Raw genomic sequence first — 23749 nt, forward strand, 5'->3', positions numbered from 1 at the left:
TCAACTCTCAGGACTATAAACTCTCCCAGAGCACTGGAGCATGGTGCTGCTGATGCAAAGTGGCTCTCTATGGAAATGCTCTGACTGACTCCAACAGGGAGCTGGATCACTCTGATAAACTGATTGATAATCAGCATCATCAGAGTATTGATTAGAAATGTGTCCATGCTCTCTTTGGTGCCTTGCACAGAAATCAGCATTGCACTGCCTTATTTGTGGATCTATCTAAGGCAGGGATGGGCAACTTAAATGCTGGAGGGGGCCACAAGTTTTCATCAACACTACCACAGGGCCACATATCGGACCGTGCAATTCACCAGATATGATGAAACTGCAATTGTCAGTATGTTTACAATGCAGTAACTTAACTTATTTCATGCTCTAATGCATGTATAACAGTATAAATAGCTATACAAAAGGTTTGAAGCAAACAAAAAATAACCACTTACTGTGATTTCTTCTTTTTTTTTTATCAGTGCAATAACAGCAGACCAACATTAATTGCAAAAGTAATTCTGTGCATTTTTACACTGCACTTTAAGATTTCATGCTCAAATGCATGTAGTTGTACTGTTTTACGTCAAGTGAGGGTGCGGGCCATATGTGGCCCCCAGGCCTCCAGTTGCCCCTGATCTAAGGCATTTGATTCAGTGGACCATGAACTGCTGCTGAACAAACTCAGGAATGCTTGGCTCAGTGCTAAGGCTGCTAAATGCTTCAGACATTATTTTGTTTCTTGAGATAACTAAAGGTGTCCTCCAGGGTTCCATTTTGTGACCCATTTAGTTCTCTACTTAAAAAATGACTTGGGTAAAGACATCTAAGCAAAGATACACATCTTTACTGATGACACTGTTATTTATATGTATGCTTTTTTATATGTGTCTGATAATTAGTAACATTAGCATGAGTCATTGGAGACTTTAACACTTAAACACATTTTAATCAGTACATTAATTCAAAGTCTGAGAGAAAACATGTTGAATGATATTTGTTATATTTTAATATATTACAACAAAATTGTCAATTATTACTCAAAATATATACATATGAACCAAATGATACATTTTTAATATAAGGAAAGTGGGTGTTTTAACAATGCAGGCTAATTTTAGTGATTGTGTTTGCGTCAAAGTCAGAGAGCCGTGTCTCTCTACAGTGAGAGGTTTTTGTACGGCGGCTCAATGAGTTTGTATCACTGTGGTACACGTTCGGTGGAGGAACCAGACTGGAATTGGGAAGTAAGTCAAATATCTAACATTTTTTATATTTAATGTGCCATATTTCTTTCTATTTTTTATATTGCACAGTCCAGGATAAAGATAGTTGCTTTATCATTTTCATTGATCCGTTTTTGACAAAGATTTTTGTACTCAGAGACAAAGTTGACTTCAGCAACATAACTTCAAAAACTCACTGTAATACAAATAATGAAAATATTTTGAATCACAGGATAAATGACTATTTCCAACTTTCATGGTTAAGTATCAATTTTAGGGCCTGTAGGTTTAGTTGAGTCAGACAAAGTCAGAGAGCCGTGTCTCTCTACAGTGAGAGGTTTTTGTACGGCGGCTCAATGAGTTTGTATCACTGTGGTACACGTTCGGTGGAGGAACCAGATTGGATGTTGGAAGTAAGTCAAATGTTTATTTAAAAAAGTGGCTGTACAAATAATTGGCATAATATTCTATCATAATTGAAAATCTGTTTTTTGATGTGTGATTTATCCATAAAACTCTCAGTAATGTTTTTATTGCTCTTCATTCACCATGGAGGCTAATTTAGCTTCATTTAACTTCATGCTGAAGTTTAACCACTTTAAGTAAAAATGTAAAAACTTCTTGTTTACTTTTTTAGTACTTACTGCAAAACTGATTGTAAAGAGCATTTTTTAAATTCACACTATAATAATAACTGTTGTTATGGTAGATTATCTTCATGAAGTAACATTGAACAAAGTGGAGATAAAGATTGGAGATAGATTTGTTTTGTATTCTTTATATTGTGTAATTTATTGTTGCAGTTTTTTTATTCTTTAAATCGTTTCAACAGTTTACTAAATAATGACCAAATAAAAATCAACACGAAGAACATTTAATTGCTGTCAGTTTATTTTCTGATTTTTTTATGTTAAATTTAACAACTTAAACAATGTGTAGTTAAGGTTTAAATGCTGTTGATGAGAGTTTTAAAAAGTTGCCTGCTTCTTTTATTTCCAGTGTAGTTTGATATATTTCAGCTCATTTTGTCCGATGATTCTCTCTGTGCTGATGTGCATGAGAGGCTTCTTAAAGGGAAGTGAAACAATGTGTGAGTGAGTGACTGGTGGAGCAGAAAAACCATCTGACAGAAACTCCTTAAAGGAGAAAATCAACTCTCACACAGGAAAGGTGTCCAAGTGTCTGCTGCTTGATTGACAGTTGTGTGGTCCCGCTGTCCTCTAATCTGATTGGTGTCTCCTAGGTGATGCCCGTCCCACCCTGACGGTGCTGCCCCCCTCCAGTGAGCAGCTGCAGCAGGGGGAGGCCACGCTCATGTGCCTGGCCAACAAGGGCTTCCCCTCAGACTGGAGTCTCTCCTGGAAGGTGGACGGCAGCAGCAGCAGCAGCAGCAGCAGCATCAGCTGGGAGCAGAGCAGCAGCCCCGGGGTGCTGGAGAAGGACGGCCACTACAGCTGGAGCAGCACCCTGAGGCTCTCTGCAGACCAGTGGAGGAAGGTGGGCTCTGTGACCTGTGAGGCCACCCAGGGCTCCCAGACTCCGCTCTCAGAGACTCTGAGGAGAGACCAGTGTCCCCAGTCCTGACCTGACTCACTGGTTTTACTCTGCTGCTGCTCTCACTCTGCACTCTGTAACTCTCTCTTTCTCACATGTTCTTGCTTGTCTTGATGCTTTCAAATTTTTTAAGCAATAAAGATTTGATTATATGTATTATGAAAATGTCTTTTGACTCTCTTTCTTTGACATACATAAGATATAACAGTCCAGCCTAAAACGGTATAGTTCAGAGTAGTTTTTAGTGGTTTTAAGAGGTTATTCTTGAATTTTTTATTTATTTTTATGTAAATTAATTAAACTAGATAAAAACTGTGAGACCATTTCAATGGAAAATCCCAAAGATGTCTGCTCAAACTAGTTCATACCCTTGAAGGTGTGATGTTCAGGTTCTTGTTAAATGTTACCTATTAATAAATAGTAGTGAGGATTCACAGAATTAGAAATAAAAAGCAGCATTTCATCTACATAAAGTAATATAATATGAATAAAATATGAGATTTTTCAACAACACCGTTCTTTAATGCTAATTTTATCTTATTAAAGTGTATTCATTTAAATCTTTGATCACTTTCAGAGACTCTGAGGACAGACCAGTGTCCCCAGTCCTGACCTGACTCATTGGTTTTACTCTGCTGCTGCTGCTTTTAATTGATATTGTTTGGAAAAAAGATCCAGGACAACATTACATTTTCTCTTCTCTGAAAGCAGCATGGATTTAATCAAGATATGAACAGATGGATGAAAGTAAAAATCTAAAAATAATTCCAGTATTATAAAAGTATGTAGTATAACTCCTAATTCAGGAGAATGTCTTTCTACTCACTCACACAAGATTAGAAAAGAATTGTAGAGCATCGTAAAAAATAATGATATGACATCGGTCTCAGCAGAAAACAAAGTGCTGCTGACCTTTAAAAGAACAATTATGTTTGTTCTGCATTACATTATTTCATTGCACTGGTTAGGTTTTATAATGACATCTTTGTAATATCTCTTAATGTCTTAAAAGCTACTATTTGCTGAGAAAAGCCTCTATCTGTTTCCTCTATTTAAAAGTATGGAGGGTTTTGTTTACTTATATTTTCAGGTTGAACCTTTTCATGTAAACCCACCCTGGCACATCTTTACCTGATTCATTAATGTTTTATTAGCATCTAGGTGATAGATAAAACCCTTTCAAAATACTTAGAAAGGTTTAATATAAAAAAGCCTGGGTATGAAATATAAACCTTATCAATTAACCACTGCTGTCTAACTTTGTTACATTATTTGTTCACATTGACTGAAACCTCATTTCCAAAACTAAAGTAACTGTAAAACCTTATTTTTATGTTATGTTTGATTTTAGAATTATTTAATTTCACCAAACATTTTGCGTTATTGTTAAATTACTCATTAAAAAATCATATTAAGATACTGAAAGTGATGTCGTTTTTTAAATACATGTCTTAATCATTTGTGTGTTTTTTTAAGAATATCTCACAAAAGCAGACATGAGAAATGGCTGTAAATAAAGTTTTTAAAACCTGTTTGGTGAAAGCTATCAATAAAGTTAGGTACTGGCACAAGGGAATATTGTACGTCCATGATTGTGATTCACTTTTTTGTACTTTTGAGACTTTTATTCGTATGTCTCGTGTTGTAGTTAATGTGCAGCTGTTGAGTTGGATCAGTTCCTCTTTATATGAGGGAGGTTTTTGTACGGCGTTGTATCACTGTGTGAACGGGAAGCTGTGACCACTCTGTGAACAGTAATAATCTCCTGCATCTTCAGTCTGAACTCCACTGATGGTCAGAGTAAAGACAGTTCCAGATCTACTCCCACTGAAACGACCTGCAACTCCAGACTGACGACTTGTAGAATAATTAATCAAGAGTTTGGGAGATTGTCCAGATTTTTGAAGATACCAGTGAAGATAGCTGCCTATATCTGAACTGGCTTTACATGTGATAGAGACAGTCTGTCCTGGAACAACGGACTGAGATCCAGGAGACTGAGTCAGGATGATGTCTCCTGATGAACCTGGAGAACATGAAAAGAGAAGTGTGATTGATTAATATCAGAAGAGTGTCATTTCTCTAAGATGCAGACGAGATGGAAAAAGGTAAATGCTGCTTGTTCCAGTGTTTCTCCATCACAGCAGAACATCGTTGTGGTGAACCTGGTTTGATCCTGAAGCAAAGTTTTCAGAAGAGAGTCTCACCCTGAACAAGGAGCCCCAGGGTGAGCAGCAGTAGAATCAGTGATATCTTCATTGTGCTGCCGGCGTGTCAGTGTGTGTGAAAGGCCTGGACAGCCACTGATCAACACTGGCCTCTTAACAGCTGGGAGCAGAGAGGCAGGACACATATGCAAACACACAGAGGCAGTGAACTGTCAACCAAACCAAGTCAGGACACCTGATTCTGCTCATTATGCAAAAAAGGAATCATAATAGAAAATTTACTTTGAAGTTTTAGGGTACAACCCTCTTTTACCAAAAGCTTATTGGAAATGTGCCTGTTAGATTTTGTTTTACAGAAATGTATAGGAAGAGAAGGAATGTAATAATAAATAAAAAAATAAATAATAATAATGTTAATAATAACAATATTAATATATTCCATTCATACAGCACTTTTCTAGTCACTCAAAGATGCTTAAATGCAAGTCAAGAGGCGACCTCTATGAACTGTAGAGAAATTAAGGGAATCTAAATAATGACATTGCCGACATTGCCCTATCAAATGCACAGCAATATTTATTGCTATCAGCATATATGTTGTCCAATATACACAGATATGAGAACTTATATCAGAACATATAATTCAGAAAATGAGACTTGAGGTGATTTATAATTGGTGTGAGAGATTCAGTTTACTTTTACGTATTTACACAGCTGCTCTGAATCAGTTTTGTTAGTCCTTTCCTTCTCACAGAGTCTTTTTTTCCCTCCAGCCAATAAATTGTCAGCTTGTTTTCCTGCCTAATAACCTAATTCTCAATCAGTTTTGTCTTGCCTCAATGGAACATGAATATTGTTGATATTGTCTAAAACATATGCATTTTCTGTCCTTATTTTAGTTCCAAACATACAATTAGTAGTCAAGATGCAAATAGAAACCAAAAGATTCTACAAACAAGTATCTAGCTCCATTGCATAACTATGTGCTTCACTCACACAAGCCTTTATAAAAGACAGCAGTTTTTCATGTCAGTAGGAAGAGAAAATGCTTCCTGCTTTTTAAATGATCTGTTGTCAGTGTGTCAGTCTCTGCAGTAGCTTCCAGCTGCAGCAGTCAGTTCAGTTTCTGTTCAGTCTGACTGAGGGAGGTTTTTGTACGACGCTTTTTCACTGTGTGAACACCCACTGACTGTTGGGAAAGTGAAAACTTTGACAGTAGTAAACTGCTGCATCTTCAGTCTGAACTCCACTGATGGTCAGAGTGAAGTCAGAGTTTGATCCACTGCCTGTAAAACGACCTGGAATCCCTGACTGACGAGTGCTAGCAGAGTAAATGAGCAGTTTAGGAGTTCCTCCATCTCTCTGTTTGTACCAGGCTAAAAGGTGGTAATTGTTCCAAAAATGAACATCCTGACTGGTCCTACAGCTGATGGAGACAGAGCCTCCCGGAGCAGAGCTCACTGCTCCAGGCTGAGTCAGAGTGTACTGTCCTCTGGACTCTGAGGACACAGAGACAGAAACATAAAGCAGTGTCATGGTTTGGTCAGCTTCATTTCAGAGGGACGGATGTTCATAGAGGAGTGGAGTTTGATTCTCTGGACTTTACCTGTGAAACAGCAGCAGAGGAGAGTCCAGATGAGGACGCAGATCAAAGTCATGTTTTTGATGAGGAGGATTTCTGTGGCTTCTGTTGTCATGAAGGACAGCTGTCAGTCATCCAGTGTTCAACTCTCAGGACTATAAACTCTCCCAGAGCACTGGAGCATGGTGCTGCTGATGCAAAGTGGCTCTCTATGGAAATGTTCTGACTGACTCCAACAGGGAGCTGGATCACTCTGATGAACTGATAATCAGCATTATAAGAGTATTGATTAGAAATGTTTCAGTGCTCTCATTGGTGCCTTGGACAGAAAACAGCATTGCACTGCCTTATTTGTGGATCTATCTAAGGTATTTGATTCAGTGGTCCATGAACTGCTGCTGAACAAACTGAGGATTGCTGGGCTCAGTCCTCAGGGTGCTAAATGCTTTAGACATTATTTTGAACACTGAACTCAGTCTGTTCATGCAGAGGGCCACACATCAGACTTTCTTGAGATAACTAAAGGTGTCCCTCAGGGTTCCACTTTGGGACCTATTTGGTTCTCTACTATCATAAATGACTTGGGTAAAGACACTCAAGCAAAAATAGACCTCTTTTCTGATGACACTGTTATTTATATGCATGCTTTTTATTGATCATAATCTACAATATATATGTGTCTGATAATTACCAACATTAGCAGGAGTCATTGCAGAGTTTTCTCTGTCTCATATCCATTTGAAAAATAGTCTAATTTTAGTTTCTTGGAGAAGGAAATTAATATTAGTTGTAACCATTTATTAAAGAAAATGTTCCATATATATTATTAGTATTATTAATCACTTTAACAAACATAAATCAGTTCGAATACATTAATTCAAAGCCTGTTGAATGATATTTGTTATATTTTAATATATTGCAACAAAATTCTCAATTATTACTCAAAATATATACATATGAACCAAATTATATATTTTTAATATGAGGCAAGTGGGTGTTTTAACAATGCAGGCTAATTTTAGTGATTGTGTTTGTGTCAAAGTCAGAGAGCCGTGTCTCTCTACAGTGAGAGGTTTTTGTACGGCGGCTCAATGAGTTTGTATCACTGTGGTACACGTTCGGTGGAGGAACCAGACTGGAATTGGGAAGTAAGTCAAATATCTAATATCTATTTTTAATATTCAATGAGCCATATTTCTTTCTATTTTTATATTGCACAGTCCAGGATAAAGATAGTTGCTTTATCATTTTCATTGATGCGTTTTTGAACAAAGATTTTTGTACTCAGAGACAAAGTTGACTTCAGCAACATAACTTCAAAAACTCACTGTAATACAAATAATGAAAATATTTTGAATCACAGGATAAATGACTATTTTCAAGTTTTATGGTTGAGTATCAATTTTTAGGGTTTGTAGGTTTATTTGAGTCAGACAAAGTCAGAGAGCCGTGTCTCTCTACAGTGAGAGGTTTTTGTACGGCGGCTCAATGAGTTTGTATCACTGTGGTACACGTTCGGTGGAGGAACCAGACTGGATGTTGGAAGTAAGTCAAATGTTTATTCAAAAAAGTTAATGTACAAATAATTGGCATAATATTCTATAAGAATTGAAAATCTGTTTTTTGATGTGTGATTTATCCATAAAACTCTCAGTAATGTTTTTATTGCTCTTCATTCACCATGGAGACTAATTTAGCTTCATTTACTTCATGCTGAAGTTTAACCGCTTTAAGTTACAATATAAAAACTTTATTTCTTGTTTACTTTTTTAGTACTTACTGAAAAACTGATTGCAAAGAACAATTTTTAAATTCACACCATAATAATAACTGTTGTTATGGTGGATTATCTTCATGAAGTAACATTGAACAAAGTGGAGATAAAGATTGGAGATACATTTGTTTTGTAATCTTTATATTGTGTCATTTATTGTTGCAGTTGTTTTTAGTCTTTTAATAATTTGAACAGTTTATTAAATAATGACTGAAATCAACGTGAAGAACATTTAATTGCTGTCAGTTTATTTTCTGTATTTATTGATGTTAAATTTAACAACTTAAACAGTGTGTAGTTAAGGTTTATATGCTGTTGATGAGAGTTTAAAAAAGTTTCCTGCTTCTTTTATTTCCAGTGTAGTTTGATATATTTCAGCTCATTCTGTACGATGATTCTCTCTGTGCTGATGTGCATGAGAGGCTTCTTAAAGGGAAGTGAAACAATGTGTGAGTGAGTGACTGGTGGAGCAGAAAAACCATCTGACAGAAACTCCTTAAAGGAGAAAATCATCTCTCACACAGGAAAGGTGTCCAAGTGTCTGCTGCTTGATTGACAGTTGTGTGGTCCCGCTGTCCTCTAATCTGATTGGTGTCTCCTAGGTGATGCCCGTCCCACCCTGACGGTGCTGCCCCCCTCCAGTGAGCAGCTGCAGCAGGGGGAGGCCACGCTCATGTGCCTGGCCAACAAGGGCTTCCCCTCAGACTGGAGTCTGTCCTGGAAGGTGGACGGCAGCAGCAGCAGCAGCAGCAGCATCAGCTGGGAGCAGAGCAGCAGCCCCGGGGTGCTGGAGAAGGACGGCCACTACAGCTGGAGCAGCACCCTGAGGCTCTCTGCAGACCAGTGGAGGAAGGTGGGCTCTGTGACCTGTGAGGCCACCCAGGGCTCCCAGACTCCGCTCTCAGAGACTCTGAGGAGAGACCAGTGTCCCCAGTCCTGACCTGACTCACTGGTTTTACTCTGCTGCTGCTCTCACTCTGCACTCTGTAACTCTCTCTTTCTCTCATGTTCTTGCTTGTGTTGATGCTTTCAAATTTTTAAAGCAATAAAGATTTGATTATATATATAATGAAAATCATTGACTCCCTTTTTTTTTTAAATATAAAAGATATTAGGAGCATTCTTGAGATTAATGCACAGTAAACAAAGCATTTGAACTCAAAAATCTGAATAATAGTAAGGATGTACACAGGATTAGGAATAAAAGGCAGCATATCATGTGCATAAAGTGATATAAGATTAATCAAATTTAAGATATTAACCAAAATAAAAAGAACAAGTTTTCATTTTAAATGCATTCATCTCATTTTTATATAGAGATTTCCAGTGTAATGAATAATAATTCACCTATCAGCTGCAGAATCAGTCTTGACATGAAAGAGAGGATATTTTATTGAAACAAGACCTTTTCATCAAATCAGCTCAGCCCGAACATATTATAAAATCATATTCACTCTCATATGTTGATGGAATAAATTAAAATACAGGATCCATTTAACACAAACTGATTGAGTTTCATTTAGGGTCAAATCACTTGGATTTATGTAAATTAAGGTGATAATTTTAAATCATGCTCAGTGTCTTACTCTCTACTAAACTGTACTGTAATATAAATTTTGACTTAACTACATGAAACTGTTGCAAATGTTGAGTACAATAAAATTCATCAGCAATATTATGAAAATTATAACAGTATGAATCTATTTTGATTTGTAAGAGCAAACATTCTTTGTTTTATGGTCTGAGTTTAAAATGTAAGACATTTTCAACATGAATTTATTCATTCATGTTTATTTTTTATTTATGAACAAATTATAGTAGCAGGAATTATTCATGTGATTATAACTTTCAGCAAGCTTATATTCAACAACCAAGCTAAAAAAATAAAAAACTCCTACAACTAAAATGAACAAAAATATTAAATGTTTTCAGGATTAAACTGATAATTTTATCAATCATGTAGTGTTGTAGTTAATGTGCAGCTGTAGAGTCAGATCAGTTCCTCTTTATATCAGGGAGGTTTTTGTACTGCGTTGTATCACTGTGTGAGTGGCCAGCTGCTACACTGCTGACAATAGTAATCTCCTGCATCTTCAGTCTGAACTCCACTGATGGTCAGAGTGAAGTCAGTTCCAGATCCACTCCCACTGAAACGACCTGCAACTCCAGACTGACGACTTGTAGAAGAATAAATCAAGAGTGTAGGAGGTTGTCCAGATTTTTGAAGGTACCAGCCAAGACAACCACCAGCACTTGAACTGGCTTTACATGTGATAGAGACAGTCTCTCCTGGAACAACAGACTGAGATCCAGGAGACTGAGTCAGGATGATGTCTCCTGATGAACCTGGAGAACATGAAAAGAGGAGAAGTGTGATTGATTAATATCAGAAGAGTGTCATTTCTCTAAGATGCAGACGAGATGGAAAAAGGTAAATGCTGCTTGTTCCAGTGTTTCTCCATCACAGCAGAACATCGTTGTGGTGAACCTGGTTTGATCCTGAAGCAAAGTTTTCAGAAGAGAGTCTCACCCTGAACAAGGAGCCCCAGGGTGAGCAGCAGTAGAATCAGTGATATCTTCATTGTGCTGCCGGCGTGTCGGTGTGTGTGAAAGGCCTGGACAGCCACTGATCAACACTGGCCTCTTAACAGCTGGGAGCAGAGAGGCAGGACACATATGCAAACACACAGAGGCAGTGAACTGCAGCTGTCCTCAACATGTCATGCTGTTTCCCTCTCACTGCTGAGAACATTGATCCTATTTATATGGTTATGTGGTCTAGGTTTGAAACAGCTGCCAGACCTTATAATACCTTGTGCAGACTAATTAACCTGTTCAATATAAAAGAAATAAAGTGGTTCGAGTAATGATTAACAGGGAGGTTTTGTTGATGTTTTTCAAGTCAGAGTCAAAGAAAGAATAAAGCAACTTTTTAAATCTTTTTTTTTTTTTTTTACATCGGGGATATGTTTGGTTTACTTTATCTCATTTTGTGAAATGTGGATTCTTAACAAAACACTTGATGTGATGGGATTTTAAATAATCAGAGTGTCTGCACTACCTTTTCATCTTATTAATAACTGAAGGATCCTGAGCTGTTCAGTCTTTCTTTCTGTGCTCTGATTTAGTCGCCACATTCTGCTTTATGATGAGGAATAGATGAGGATTTTGGTAATTTATTAAAGACTGTCATCAGCATACAAAATAACTATTTTGATGGTCCGAGTCAGATTATGTCAAACAATGTGTGTGTGTGTGTGTGTGTGTGTACAGTGTTTGTCTAGTGAAGTGTGTCAGTCTCTGCAGTAGCTTCCAGCTGCAGCAGTCAGTTCAGTTTCTGTTCAGTCTGACTGAGGGAGGTTTTTGTACGACCCTTTTTCACTGTGTGAACACCCACTGACTGTTGGGATAGTGAAGACTCTGACAGTAGTAAACTGCTGCATCTTCAGTCTGAACTCCACTGATGGTCAGAGTGAAGTCAGAGTTTGATCCACTGCCAGTAAAACGACCTGGAATCCCTGACTGACGACTGCTAGCAAGGTAAATGAGCAGTTTAGGAGTTCCTCCATCTCTCTGTTGGTACCAGGCTAAATAGCTCCCACCATGAACATCCTGACTGGTCCTACAGCTGATGGAGACGGAGCCTCCCGGAGCAGACCTCACTGCTCCAGGCTGAGTCAGAGTGTACTGTCCTCTGGACTCTGAGGACACAGAGACAGAAACATAAAGCAGCGTCATGGTTTTGTCAGCTTCATTTCAGAGGGACGGATGTTCATAGAGGAGAGGAGTTTGATTCTCTGGACTTTACCTGTGAAACAGCAGCAGAGGAGAGTCCAGATGAGGACGCAGATCAAAGTCATGTTTTTGATGAGGAGGACTTCTGTGGCTTCTGTTGTCATGAAGGACAGCTGTCAGTCATCCAGTGTTCAACTCTCAGGACTATAAACTCTCCCAGAGCACTGGAGCATGGTGCTGCTGATGCAAAGTGGCTCTCTATGGAAATGCTCTGACTGTTTGCCAGCATCTTTTTTTGTGCATTAACATCTTTGATTAAAGGTTGGTCTACAAATCAAATCAATGTCTTGTACCACACATTTAACAACTTATATAAAATATCATGATGATTTTTGGACATTTTGGGACTCCTGTTGTGAGTTTACTTATGAACCAGCTGAGTGTTACAATACAGACTGAATTAAATGAGTGTTGATATTAAAGTAGACCTGTACTCCTTTTTATGACTACAGTCCCTCAGATTTGAAAAAAGGTATTAATGATCTCATTCTAAAACTCTAAAGTCATTACTGGTTAATGCCCCAAGACACTTTGTACAAGTCAGTGTTCAAAGCGGTTCAAAGCAGGTAAATGAGGTTTACAACCTTTACAACTATCTACTCTGAAACTATCTCAGTAGCCACTTTCAGATTGTCGTCCCCTCAAATGTTCTGCTATATTGCCGGAAATATCTGTGCCGGCTTTTCGCCTCAGGGCATTAATAGTGATCCCGTGAAGGCGTGATATTGTGCAGTGCTGCACAGTAGCACAGTGCTAATAGGCTAACAGTTAGCTCTTTAGCAGTGTGTATGTGCTGCAGCAGTATGTGTTCACTTAGTGACCTCCGTTTATTCAAAACAAGCATTGGACACTCTGTGCACAGTTAGCATGCAAGTTTGTTTACTACAAGTGATGGACGCTGTGCACAGTTAGCGACGGTGGCCGCAGTTTTTGTGCTGCTGAACATGATTGGATGGCTGTTGGACCAAGTGGGATGTGTGTGTTAGACGTCACGCGCATCAAATATTCTGCCTTGACGGGATGGCCCGTTCATAGTGGTCCCGCTTCCAACAGTCCCACCAATTTTCCTCCTCTGTGACTACCTCTGCAGGAGGAATATTGGCGGCATCACTTGATCCCGGCATCCTGCTTCTGGCGTGTTTATAGGGCAGGCGAGTCATTACAGGGACGTAAATGTCCCGGAATGAAACAGCACTATGAAAAGGGCCAGTGATTAAAGCTGTAAAAGATTTACATTCATATTCAGGTCACGTCTATACACACTGATTTTAATTCGTAATGAACTATCATCATGGTATTTTTAATACATGAAGGGAAAAAATTGTTTAACCCAATTTTTTATTTTCAACAAAGATAAATGTTGTCTTTTCCACTTTCCTCTCAGTGATTTATTATAGTGAAATCTGATTCATGCTTCAGCTGCTGCAGGTCTAATATTGTCTCACATATTGTCATATGTATTTGTGTTTACATAATGTCAACAAATGTGATGAGTCTGAAGGCAGCAGGAACAATAATAGAAAGGTTTCAAGTAGTGACAAGGTAATTTTCTGTCTACAGATAAGCTGGTTGATGATTATTGAATGAGCTTTCTTGATTCCTGTGGTCTATGTCTAGTACCATCAGGTTGAATGCACTTATTGTTAATCGCTTTGGACAAAAGCGTCAGCTAAATGACATGTAATGTAATGTAATGTAATTATTGGGACGAGCAGCTGTAACTATCCTCAGCTGGAAAAATAGCTTTTCTAAAAGTCATTTGAAATGATTATAATGAATTTAGTCTTTGTAATAGGGTCTGTTTTATTGGTTCTCACTGGTGTGTGTGTGTGTGTGTGTGCAGTGTGTACAGTGTGTGTCTAGTGATGTGTGTCAGTCTCTGCAGTAGCTTCCAGCTGCAGCAGTCAGTTCAGTTTCTGTTCAGTCTGACTGAGGGAGGTTTTTGTACGACGCTTTTTCACTGTGTGAACACGTACTGACTGTTGGGGATGTGAAGACTCTGACAGTAGTAAACTGCTGCATCTTCAGTCTGAACTCCACTGATGGTCAGAGTGAAGTCAGAGTTTGATCCACTGCCTGTAAAACGACCTGGAATCCCTGACTGACGATTGCTAGCAAGGTAAATGAGCAGTTTAGGAGTTCCTCCATCTCTCTGTTGGTACCAGTGTAAAAAGCTCCCAGCATAAACATCCTGACTGGTCCTACAGCTGATGGAGACGGAGCCTCCCGGAGCAGACCTCACTGCTCCAGGCTGAGTCAGAGTGTACTGTCCTCTGGACTCTGAGGACACAGAGACAGAAACATAAAGCAGCGTCATGGTTTTGTCAGCTTCATTTCAGAGGGACGGATGTTCATAGAGGAGAGGAGTTTGATTCTCTGGACTTTACCTGTGAAACAGCAGCAGAGGAGAGTCCAGATGAGGACGCAGATCAAAGTCATGTTTTTGATGAGGAGGATTTCTGTGGCTTCTGTTGTCATGAAGGACAGCTGTCAGTCATCCAGTGATCAACTCTCAGGACTATAAACTCTCCCAGAGCACTGGAGCATGGTGCTGCTGATGCAAAGTGGCTCTCTATGGAAATGCTCTGACTGTTTGCCAGCATCTTTTTTTGTGCATTAACATCTTTGATTAAAGGTTGGTCTACAAATCAAATCAATGTCTTGTACCACACATTTAACAACTTATATAAAATATCATGATGATTTTTGGACATTTTGGGACTCCTGTTGTGAGTTTACTTATGAACCAGCTGAGTGTTACAATACAGACTGAATTAAATGAGTGTTGATATTAAAGTAGACCTGTACTCCTTTTTATGACTACAGTCCCTCAGATTTGAAAAAAGGTATTAATGATCTCATTCTAAAACTCTAAAGTCATTACTGGTTAATGCCCCAAGACACTTTGTACAAGTCAGTGTTCAAAGCGGTTCAAAGCAGGTAAATGAGGTTTACAACCTTTACAACTATCTACTCTGAAACTATCTCAGTAGCCACTTTCAGATTGTCGTCCCCTCAAATGTTCTGCTATATTGCCGGAAATATCTGTGCCGGCTTTTCGCCTCAGGGCATTAATAGTGATCCCGTGAAGGCGTGATATTGTGCAGTGCTGCACAGTAGCACAGTGCTAATAGGCTAACAGTTAGCTCTTTAGCAGTGTGTATGTGCTGCAGCAGTATGTGTTCACTTAGTGACCTCCGTTTATTCAAAACAAGCATTGGACACTCTGTGCACAGTTAGCATGCAAGTTTGTTTACTACAAGTGATGGACGCTGTGCACAGTTAGCGACGGTGGCCGCAGTTTTTGTGCTGCTGAACATGATTGGATGGCTGTTGGACCAAGTGGGATGTGTGTGTTAGACGTCACGCGCATCAAATATTCTGCCTTGACGGGATGGCCCGTTCATAGTGGTCCCGCTTCCAACAGTCCCACCAATTTTCCTCCTCTGTGACTACCTCTGCAGGAGGAATATTGGCGGCATCACTTGATCCCGTCATCTTGCTTCTGCCGTGTTTATAGGGCAGGCGAGTCATTACAGGGACGTAAATGTCCCGGAATGAAACAGCACTATGAAAAGGGCCAGTGATTAAAGCTGTAAAAGATTTACATTCATATTCAGGTCACGTCTATACACACTGATTTTAATTCGTAATGAACTATCATCATGGTATTTTTAATACATGAAGGGAAAAAATTGTTTAACCCAATTTTTTATTTTCAACAAAGATAAATGTTGTCTTTTCCACTTTCCTCTCAGTGATTTATTATAGTGAAATCTGATTCATGCTTCAGCTGCTGCAGGTCTAATATTGTCTCACATATTGTCATATGTATTTGTGTTTACATAATGTCAACAAATGTGATGAGTCTGAAGGCAGCAGGAACAATAATAGAAAGGTTTCAAGTAGTGACAAGGTAATTTTCTGTCTACAGATAAGCTGGTTGATGATTATTGAATGAGCTTTCTTGATTCCTGTGGTCTATGTCTAGTACCATCAGGTTGAATGCACTTATTGTTAATCGCTTTGGACAAAAGCGTCAGCTAAATGACATGTAATGTAATGTAATGTAATTATTGGGACGAGCAGCTGTAACTATCCTCAGCTGGAAAAATAGCTTTTCTAAAAGTCATTTGAAATGATTATAATGAATTTAGTCTTTGTAATAGGGTCTGTTTTATTGGTTCTCACTGGTGTGCGTGTGTGTGTGTGTGCAGTGTGTACAGTGTGTGTCTAGTGATGTGTGTCAGTCTCTGCAGTAGCTTCCAGCTGCAGCAGTCAGTTCAGTTTCTGTTCAGTCTGACTGAGGGAGGTTTTTGTACGACGCTTTTTCACTGTGTGAACACGTACTGACTGTTGGGGATGTGAAGACTCTGACAGTAGTAAACTGCTGCATCTTCAGTCTGAACTCCACTGATGGTCAGAGTGAAGTCAGAGTTTGATCCACTGCCTGTAAAACGACCTGGAATCCCTGACTGACGATTGCTAGCAAGGTAAATGAGCAGTTTAGGAGTTTCTCCAGCTCTCTGTTGGTACCAGTGTAAATAGTTCCCATTATAAACACCCTGACTGGTCCTACAGCTGATGGAGACGGAGCCTCCCGGAGCAGACCTCACTGCTCCAGGTTGAGTCAGAGTGTACTGTCCTCTGGACTCTGAGGACACAGAGACAGAAACATAAAGCAGCGTCATGGTTTTGTCAGCTTCATTTCAGATGGACGGATGTTCATAGAGGAGAGGAGTTTGATTCTCTGGACTTTACCTGTGAAACAGCAGCAGAGGAGAGTCCAGATGACGACGCAGATCAAAGTCATGTTTTTGATGAGAAGGATTTCTGTGGCTTCTGTTGTCATGAAGGACAGCTGTCAGTCATCCAGCGTTCAACTCTCAGGACTATAAACTCTCCCAGAGCACTGGAGCATGGTGGTGCTGATGCAAAGTGGCTCTCTATGGAAATGCTCTGACTGACTCCAACAGGGAGCTGGATCACTCTGATGAACTGATAATCAGCATTATAAGAGTATTGATTAGAAATGTTTCAGTGCTCTCATTGGTGCCTTGCACAGAAAACAGCATTGCACTGCGTTATTTGTGGATCCATCTAAGGTATTTGATTCAGTGGACCATGAACTGCTGCTGAACAAACTGAGGATTGCTGGGCTCAGTCCTCAGGGTGCTAAATGCTTCAGACATTATTTTGTACACTGAACTCAGTCTGTTCATGCAGAGGGCCACAAATCAAACTTTCTTGAGATAACTAAAGGTGTCCCTCAGTGTTCCACTTTGGGACCTATTTGGTTCTCTACTATCATAAATTACTTGGATAATGACACTCAAGCAAAAATAAACCTCTTTACTGATGACACTGTTATTTATATGCATGCTTTTTATTGATCATAATCTACAATTTATATGTGTCTGATAATTACCAACATTAGCAGGAGTCATTGCAGAGTTTTCTCTGTCTCATATCCATTTGAATAAAAGTCTAATTTTAATTAGTTTTTTGGAGAGGGAAATTAATACAAGTTGGAACTATTTATTAAAGAAAATGTTCCATATATATTATTAGTAATATTAATCACTTTAACAAATATAAATCAGTTCGAATACATTAATTCAAAGTTTGAGAGAAAACCTGTTGAATGATATTTGTTTCACTTAATATATTGCAAGAAAAATGTCAATTATTACTCAAAATATATACATATGAACCAAATGATACATTTTTAATATGAGGCAAGTGGGTGTTTTAACAATGCAGACTAATTTTAGTGATTGTGTTTGTGTCAAAGTCAGAGAGCCGTGTCTCTCTACTGTGAGAGGTTTTTGTACGGCGGCTCAATGAGTTTGTATCACTGTGGTTCACGTTCGGTGGAGGAACCAGAATGGAATTGGGAAGTAAGTCAAATATATAACATTTTTAATATTTAATGAGTCATATTTCTTCATAGTTTTTATATTGCACAGTCCAGGATAAAGATGGTTGCTTTATCATTTTCATTGATATGTTTTTGACAAAGACTTTTGTACTCAGAGACAAAGTTAACTTCAGCAACATAACTTCAAAAACTCACTGTAATGCAAATAATGACAATATTTTGAACCACAGGATAAATGACTATTTCCAACTTTTATGGTTGAGTATCAATTTTTAGGGTTTGTAGGTTTATTTGAGTCAGACAAAGTCAGAGAGCCATGTCTCTCTACAGTGAGAGGTTTTTGTACGGCGGCTCAATGAGTTTGTATCACTGTGGTTCACGTTCGGTGGAGGAACCAGACTGGATGTTGGAAGTAAGTCAAATGTTTATTTAAAAAAGTTAATGTACAAATAATTGGCATAATATTCTATAATGATTGAAAATCTCTTTTTTGATGTGTGATTTATCCATAAAACTCTCAGTAATGTTTTTATTGCTCTTCATTCACCATGGAGACTAATTTAGCTTCATTTACTTCATGCTGAAGTTTAACCGCTTTTAGTTACAATATAAAAACTTTATTTCTTGTTTACTTTTTTAGTACTTACTGCAAAACTGATTGCAAAGAACAATTTTTAAATTCACAGCATAATAATAACTGTTGTTATGGTGGATTATCTTCATGAAGTAACATTGAACAAAGTGGAGATAAAGATTGGCGATACATTTGTTTTGTAATCTTTATATTGTGTCATTTATTGTTGCAGTTTTTTAGTCTTTTAATTATTTGAACAGTTTATTAAATAATGACTGAAATCAACACGAAGAACATTTAAATGCTGTCAGTTTATTTTCTGAATTTATTGATGTTAAATTTAACAACTTAAATAATGTGTAGTTAAGGTTTATATGCTGTTGATGAGAGCTTAAACAAGTTGCCTGCTTCTTTTATTTCCAGTGTAGTTTGATATATTTCGGCTCATTCTGTACGATGATTCTCTCTGTGCTGATGTGCATGAGAGGCTTCTTAAAGGGAAGTGAAACAATGTGTGAGTGAGTGACTGGTGGAGCAGAAAAACCATCTGACAGAAACTCCTTAAAGGAGAAAATCAACTCTCACACAGGAAAGGTGTCCAAGTGTCTGCTGCTTGATTGACAGTTGTGTGGTCCCGCTGTCCTCTAATCTGATTGGTGTCTCCTAGGTGATGCCCGTCCCACCCTGACGGTGCTGCCCCCCTCCAGTGAGCAGCTGCAGCAGGGGGAGGCCACGCTCATGTGCCTGGCCAACAAGGGCTTCCCCTCAGACTGGAGTCTGTCCTGGAAGGTGGACGGCAGCAGCAGCAGCAGCAGCAGCAGCATCAGCTGGGAGCAGAGCAGCAGCCCCGGGGTGCTGGAGAAGGACGGCCACTACAGCTGGAGCAGCACCCTGAGGCTCTCTGCAGACCAGTGGAGGAAGGTGGGCTCTGTGACCTGTGAGGCCACCCAGGGCTCCCAGACTCCGCTCTCAGAGACTCTGAGGAGAGACCAGTGTCCCCAGTCCTGACCTGACTCACTGGTTTTACTCTGCTGCTGCTCTCACTCTGCACTCTGTAACTCTCTCTTTCTCTCATGTTCTTGCTTGTGTTGATGCTTTCAAATTTTTAAAGCAATAAAGATTTGATTATCTGTATTATGAAAATCCTTGACTCCCTTTTTTGAAATATAGAAGATATTAGGAGCATTCTTGAGATTAATGCACAGTAAACAAAGCATTTGAACTGAAAAATCTGAATAATAGTAAGGATGCACCCAGGATTAGGAATAAAAGGCAGCGTATCATCTGCATAAAGTGATATAAAATGAATCAAATTGAAGATTTTAACCAAAATAAAAATAACAAGTTTTCATTTTAAATGCATTCATCTCATTTTTATATAGAGATTTCCAGTGTAATGAATAATAATTCACCTATCAGCTGCAGAATCAGTCTTGACATGAAAGAGAGGATATTTTATTGAAACAAGACCTTTTCATCAAATCAGCTCAGCCCGAACATATTATAAAATCATATTCACTCTCATATGCTGATGGAATAAATTAAAATACAGGATCCATTTAACACAAACTGATTGAGTTTCATTTAGGGTCAAATCACTTGGATTTATGTAAATTAAGGTGATAATTTTAAATCATGCTCAGTGTCTTACTCTCTACTAAACTGTACTGTAATATAAATTTTGACTTAACTACATGAAACTGTTGCAAATGTTGAGTACAATAAAATTCATCAGCAATATTATGAAAATTATAACAGTATGAATCTATTTTGATTTGTAAGAGCAAACATTCTTTGTTTTATGGTCTGAGTTTAAAATGTAAGACATTTTCGACATGAAACTTAAATATTATAATTATAATTACACTTTGAAATTATAGTAGCAGGAATTATTCATGTGATTATAACTTTCAGCAAGCTTATATTCACCAACCAAGCTAAAAAAAAAAAACCTCCTACAACTAAAATGAACAAAAATATTAAATGTTTTCAGGATTAAACTGATAATTTTATCAATCATGTAGTGTTGTAGTTAATGTGCAGCTGTAGAGTCAGATCAGTTCCTCTTTATATGAGGGAGGTTTTTGTACGGCGTTGTATCACTGTGTGAATGGGAAGCTGCTACACTGCTGACAATAGTAATCTCCTGCATCTTCACTCTGAACTCCACTGATGGTCAGAGTGAAGTCAGTTCCAGATCCACTCCCACTGAAACGACCTGCAACTCCAGACTGACGACTTGTAGAAAGATAAATCAAGAGTGTAGGAGGTAGTCCAGATTTTTGAAGGTACCAGCTAAGACAACCACCAACACTTGAACTGGCTTTACATGTGATAGAGACAGTCTCTCCTGGAACAACAGACTGAGATCCAGGAGACTGAGTCAGGATGATGTCTCCTGATGAACCTGGAGAACATGAAAAGAGGAGAAGTGTGATTGATTAATATCAGAAGAGTGTCATTTCTCTAAGATGCAGACGAGATGGAAAAAGGTAAATGCTGCTTGTTCCAGTGTTTCTCCATCACAGCAGAACATCGTTGTGGTGAACCTGGTTTGATCCTGAAGCAAAGTTTTCAGAAGAGAGTCTCACCCTGAACAAGGAGCCCCAGGGTGAGCAGCAGTAGAATCAGTGATATCTTCATTGTGCTGCCGGCGTGTCAGTGTGTTAAAGGCCTGGACAGCCACTGATCAACACTGGCCTCTTAACAGCTGGGAGCAGAGAGGCAGGACACATATGCAAACACACAGAGGCAGTGAACTGTCAACCAAACCAAGTCAGGACACCTGATTCTGCTCATTATGCAAAAAAGGAATCATAATAGAAAATTTACTTTGAAGTTTTAGGGTACAACCCTCTTTTACTATAACCTTATTGGAAATGTGTCTGTTAGATTTTGTTTTACAGAAATGTATAGGAAGACAAGGAATGTAATAATAATAATAATAATAATAATAACAATATTCATAAGAATACATTCCATTCATACATTGCTTTTCTAGGCACTCAAAGACACTTTAATGCAAGTCAAGGGGTGACCTCTATGAACTGCAAGGAAATTAAGGGAATCTAAATAATGATCTCCCTTTTTTGTGGCTTCATTATCTACTAAATAGTTCCCACTAGAGTCTGACATTGCCCTATGAAATGCACAGCGATATTTATTGCTGTCAGCATGTATGTTGTCCAATATACACAGATATGAGAACTTATATCAGAACATATAATTCAGAAAATTAGACTTGAGGTGATTTATAATTGGTGTGACAGATTAATTTATGTTTGCATAGTACATTGTATATACGTTTATGTATCTACACAGCTGCTCTGAAAAAGTTTTGTTAGTCCTTCCCTTCTCACAGAGTTGTTTTTTCTCTCCAGCCAATCAGTTGTCAGCTTGTTTTCCTGTCTAATCACCTCATTCTCCTCACCTGAGATTCTCTGCCAATCCCTCCACCTGCAGGTCATCCCCTCATCACATGAGTTTGTATTTCAGTCCTGATTTTCAGTTGACTCAGTTTGTCTTGCCTCGATGGAACATGAATATTGTCTATATTGTCTAACACACATGCATTTTCTATCCTTATTTTAGTTCCGAACATACAATTAGTAGTGAAGATAAAAAATGCAAAAACAAACCAAAAGATTTTGCAAACAAGTATCTAGCTCCATTGCATAACATATGTGCTTCACTCACACAAGCCTTTATAAAAGACAGCAGAATTTTTTATATTGTTTTTCATGTCAGAAGGAAGAGAAAATACTTCCTGCTTTTTAAATGATCTGTAATTTATTTTACACAAATAAACGACAGAAGGTTAAAGGTCAATTAACTGTGTGTGTGTGTGTGTGTCAGTCAGTGAAGTGTGTCAGTCTCTGCAGTAGCTTCCAGCTGCAGCAGTCAGTTCAGTTTCTGTTCAGTCTGACTGAGGGAGGTTTTTGTACGATGTTTTTTCACTGTGTGCCCACCCACTGACTGTTGGGATAGTGAACACTCTGACAGTAGTAAACTGCTGCATCTTCAGTCTGAACTCCACTGATGGTCAGAGTGAAGTCAGAGTTTGATCCACTGCCTGTAAAACGACCTGGAATCCCTGACTGACTAGTGCTAGCAGAGTAAATGAGCAGTTTAGGAGTTCTTCCATCTCTCTGTTGGTACCAGGCTAAATAGTTCCCATTATAAACATCCTGACTGGTCCTACAGCTGATGGAGACGGAGCCTCCCGCAGCAGACCTCACTGCTCCAGGCTGAGTCAGAGTGTACTGTCCTCTGGACTCTGAGGACACAGAGACAGAAACATAAAGCAGTGTCATGGTTTTGTCAGGTTCATTTCAGAGGGACGGATGTTCATAGAGGAGAGGAGTTTGATTCTCTGGACTTTACCTGTGAAACAGCAGCAGAGGAGAGTCCAGATGAGGACGCAGATCAAAGTCATGTTTTTGATGAGGAGGATTTCTGTGGCTTCTGTTGTCATGAAGGACAGCTGTCAGTCATCCAGTGTTCAACTCTCAGGACTATAAACTCTCCCAGAGCACTGGAGCATGGTGCTGCTGATGCAAAGTGGCTCTCTATGGAAATGCTCTGACTGACTCCAACAGGGACCTGGATCACTCTGATAAACTGATTGATAATCAGCATCATCACAGTATTGATTAGAAATGTTACAGTGCTCTTATTGGTGCCTTGGTCAGAAAAGAACACTACACTGCCTTATTTGTGGATCTATCTCAGGTATTTGATTCAGTGGTCCATGAACTGCTGCTGAACAAACTGAGGATTGCTGGGCTCAGTCCTCAGGGTGCTAAATGCTTTAGACATTATTTTGTCTATTGAACTCCGTCTGTTCATGCAGAGGGCCACAAATCAGACTTTCTTGAGATTACTAAAGGTGTCCCTCAGGGTTCCACTTTGGGACCTATTTGGTTCTCTACTATCATAAATAACTTGGGTAAAGACACTCAAGAAAAAATACACCTCTTTACTGATGACACTGTTATTTATATTCATGTTTTTTATATTGATCATAATCTACAATATATATGTATGATAATTACTAACATTAGCAGGAGTCATTGCAGAGTTTTTTCTGTCTCATATCCATTTGAAAAAAAAGTCTCATTTTAATTAGTTTCTTGGATAGGGAAATTAATATTAGTTGTAACTATTTATTAAAGAAAAATTTCCACATATATTATTAGTAT

General features: G+C 38.6%; 10 gene segments (V, D, J or C); 3 read left to right on the top strand and 7 right to left on the bottom strand.

The window, feature by feature from the left end:
* Positions 1–1602: 1602 nt before the first annotated feature.
* On the top strand, positions 1603–2905 carry LOC131985651 (immunoglobulin kappa constant-like; the record flags this gene model as incomplete). The annotated part of the segment is given in 2 exon segments: positions 1603–1633; positions 2464–2905. Coding segments are annotated over 2 exon segments (372 nt in total), but the record flags the coding sequence as incomplete, so codon positions are not given.
* A 3204-nt stretch (positions 2906–6109) lies between these two features.
* Positions 6110–6600, bottom strand: LOC131985233 (Ig kappa chain V region 3381-like). The segment is given in 2 exon segments: positions 6110–6441; positions 6549–6600. Coding segments are annotated over 2 exon segments (384 nt in total).
* A 2306-nt stretch (positions 6601–8906) lies between these two features.
* On the top strand, positions 8907–9344 carry LOC131985643 (Ig kappa-b4 chain C region-like). The segment is given in 1 exon segment: positions 8907–9344. A coding segment is annotated over 1 exon segment (267 nt).
* Positions 9345–10336: 992 nt separating this feature from the next.
* LOC131985638 (immunoglobulin kappa variable 3-11-like) lies at positions 10337–10880 on the bottom strand. The segment is given in 2 exon segments: positions 10337–10644; positions 10829–10880. Coding segments are annotated over 2 exon segments (360 nt in total).
* A 699-nt stretch (positions 10881–11579) lies between these two features.
* On the bottom strand, positions 11580–12158 carry LOC131985617 (Ig kappa chain V region 120-like). The segment is given in 2 exon segments: positions 11580–11999; positions 12107–12158. Coding segments are annotated over 2 exon segments (375 nt in total).
* Positions 12159–14050: 1892 nt separating this feature from the next.
* Positions 14051–14532, bottom strand: LOC131985234 (Ig kappa chain V region 3547-like). The segment is given in 2 exon segments: positions 14051–14373; positions 14481–14532. Coding segments are annotated over 2 exon segments (375 nt in total).
* A 1892-nt stretch (positions 14533–16424) lies between these two features.
* Positions 16425–16906, bottom strand: LOC131985235 (Ig kappa chain V region 2717-like). The segment is given in 2 exon segments: positions 16425–16747; positions 16855–16906. Coding segments are annotated over 2 exon segments (375 nt in total).
* Positions 16907–17961: 1055 nt separating this feature from the next.
* On the top strand, positions 17962–19662 carry LOC131985618 (immunoglobulin kappa constant-like). The segment is given in 2 exon segments: positions 17962–17993; positions 19216–19662. Coding segments are annotated over 2 exon segments (354 nt in total).
* A 985-nt stretch (positions 19663–20647) lies between these two features.
* LOC131985626 (immunoglobulin kappa variable 6D-21-like) lies at positions 20648–21191 on the bottom strand. The segment is given in 2 exon segments: positions 20648–20955; positions 21140–21191. Coding segments are annotated over 2 exon segments (360 nt in total).
* Positions 21192–22501: 1310 nt separating this feature from the next.
* Positions 22502–22983, bottom strand: LOC131985236 (Ig kappa chain V region 120-like). The segment is given in 2 exon segments: positions 22502–22824; positions 22932–22983. Coding segments are annotated over 2 exon segments (375 nt in total).
* Between the last annotated feature and the right edge of the window lie 766 nt (positions 22984–23749).

The sequence above is a fragment of the Centropristis striata genome, chromosome 14 (genome assembly GCF_030273125.1).
Source record: "Centropristis striata isolate RG_2023a ecotype Rhode Island chromosome 14, C.striata_1.0, whole genome shotgun sequence".
Taxonomy (NCBI): Eukaryota; Metazoa; Chordata; class Actinopteri; order Perciformes; family Serranidae; genus Centropristis; species Centropristis striata.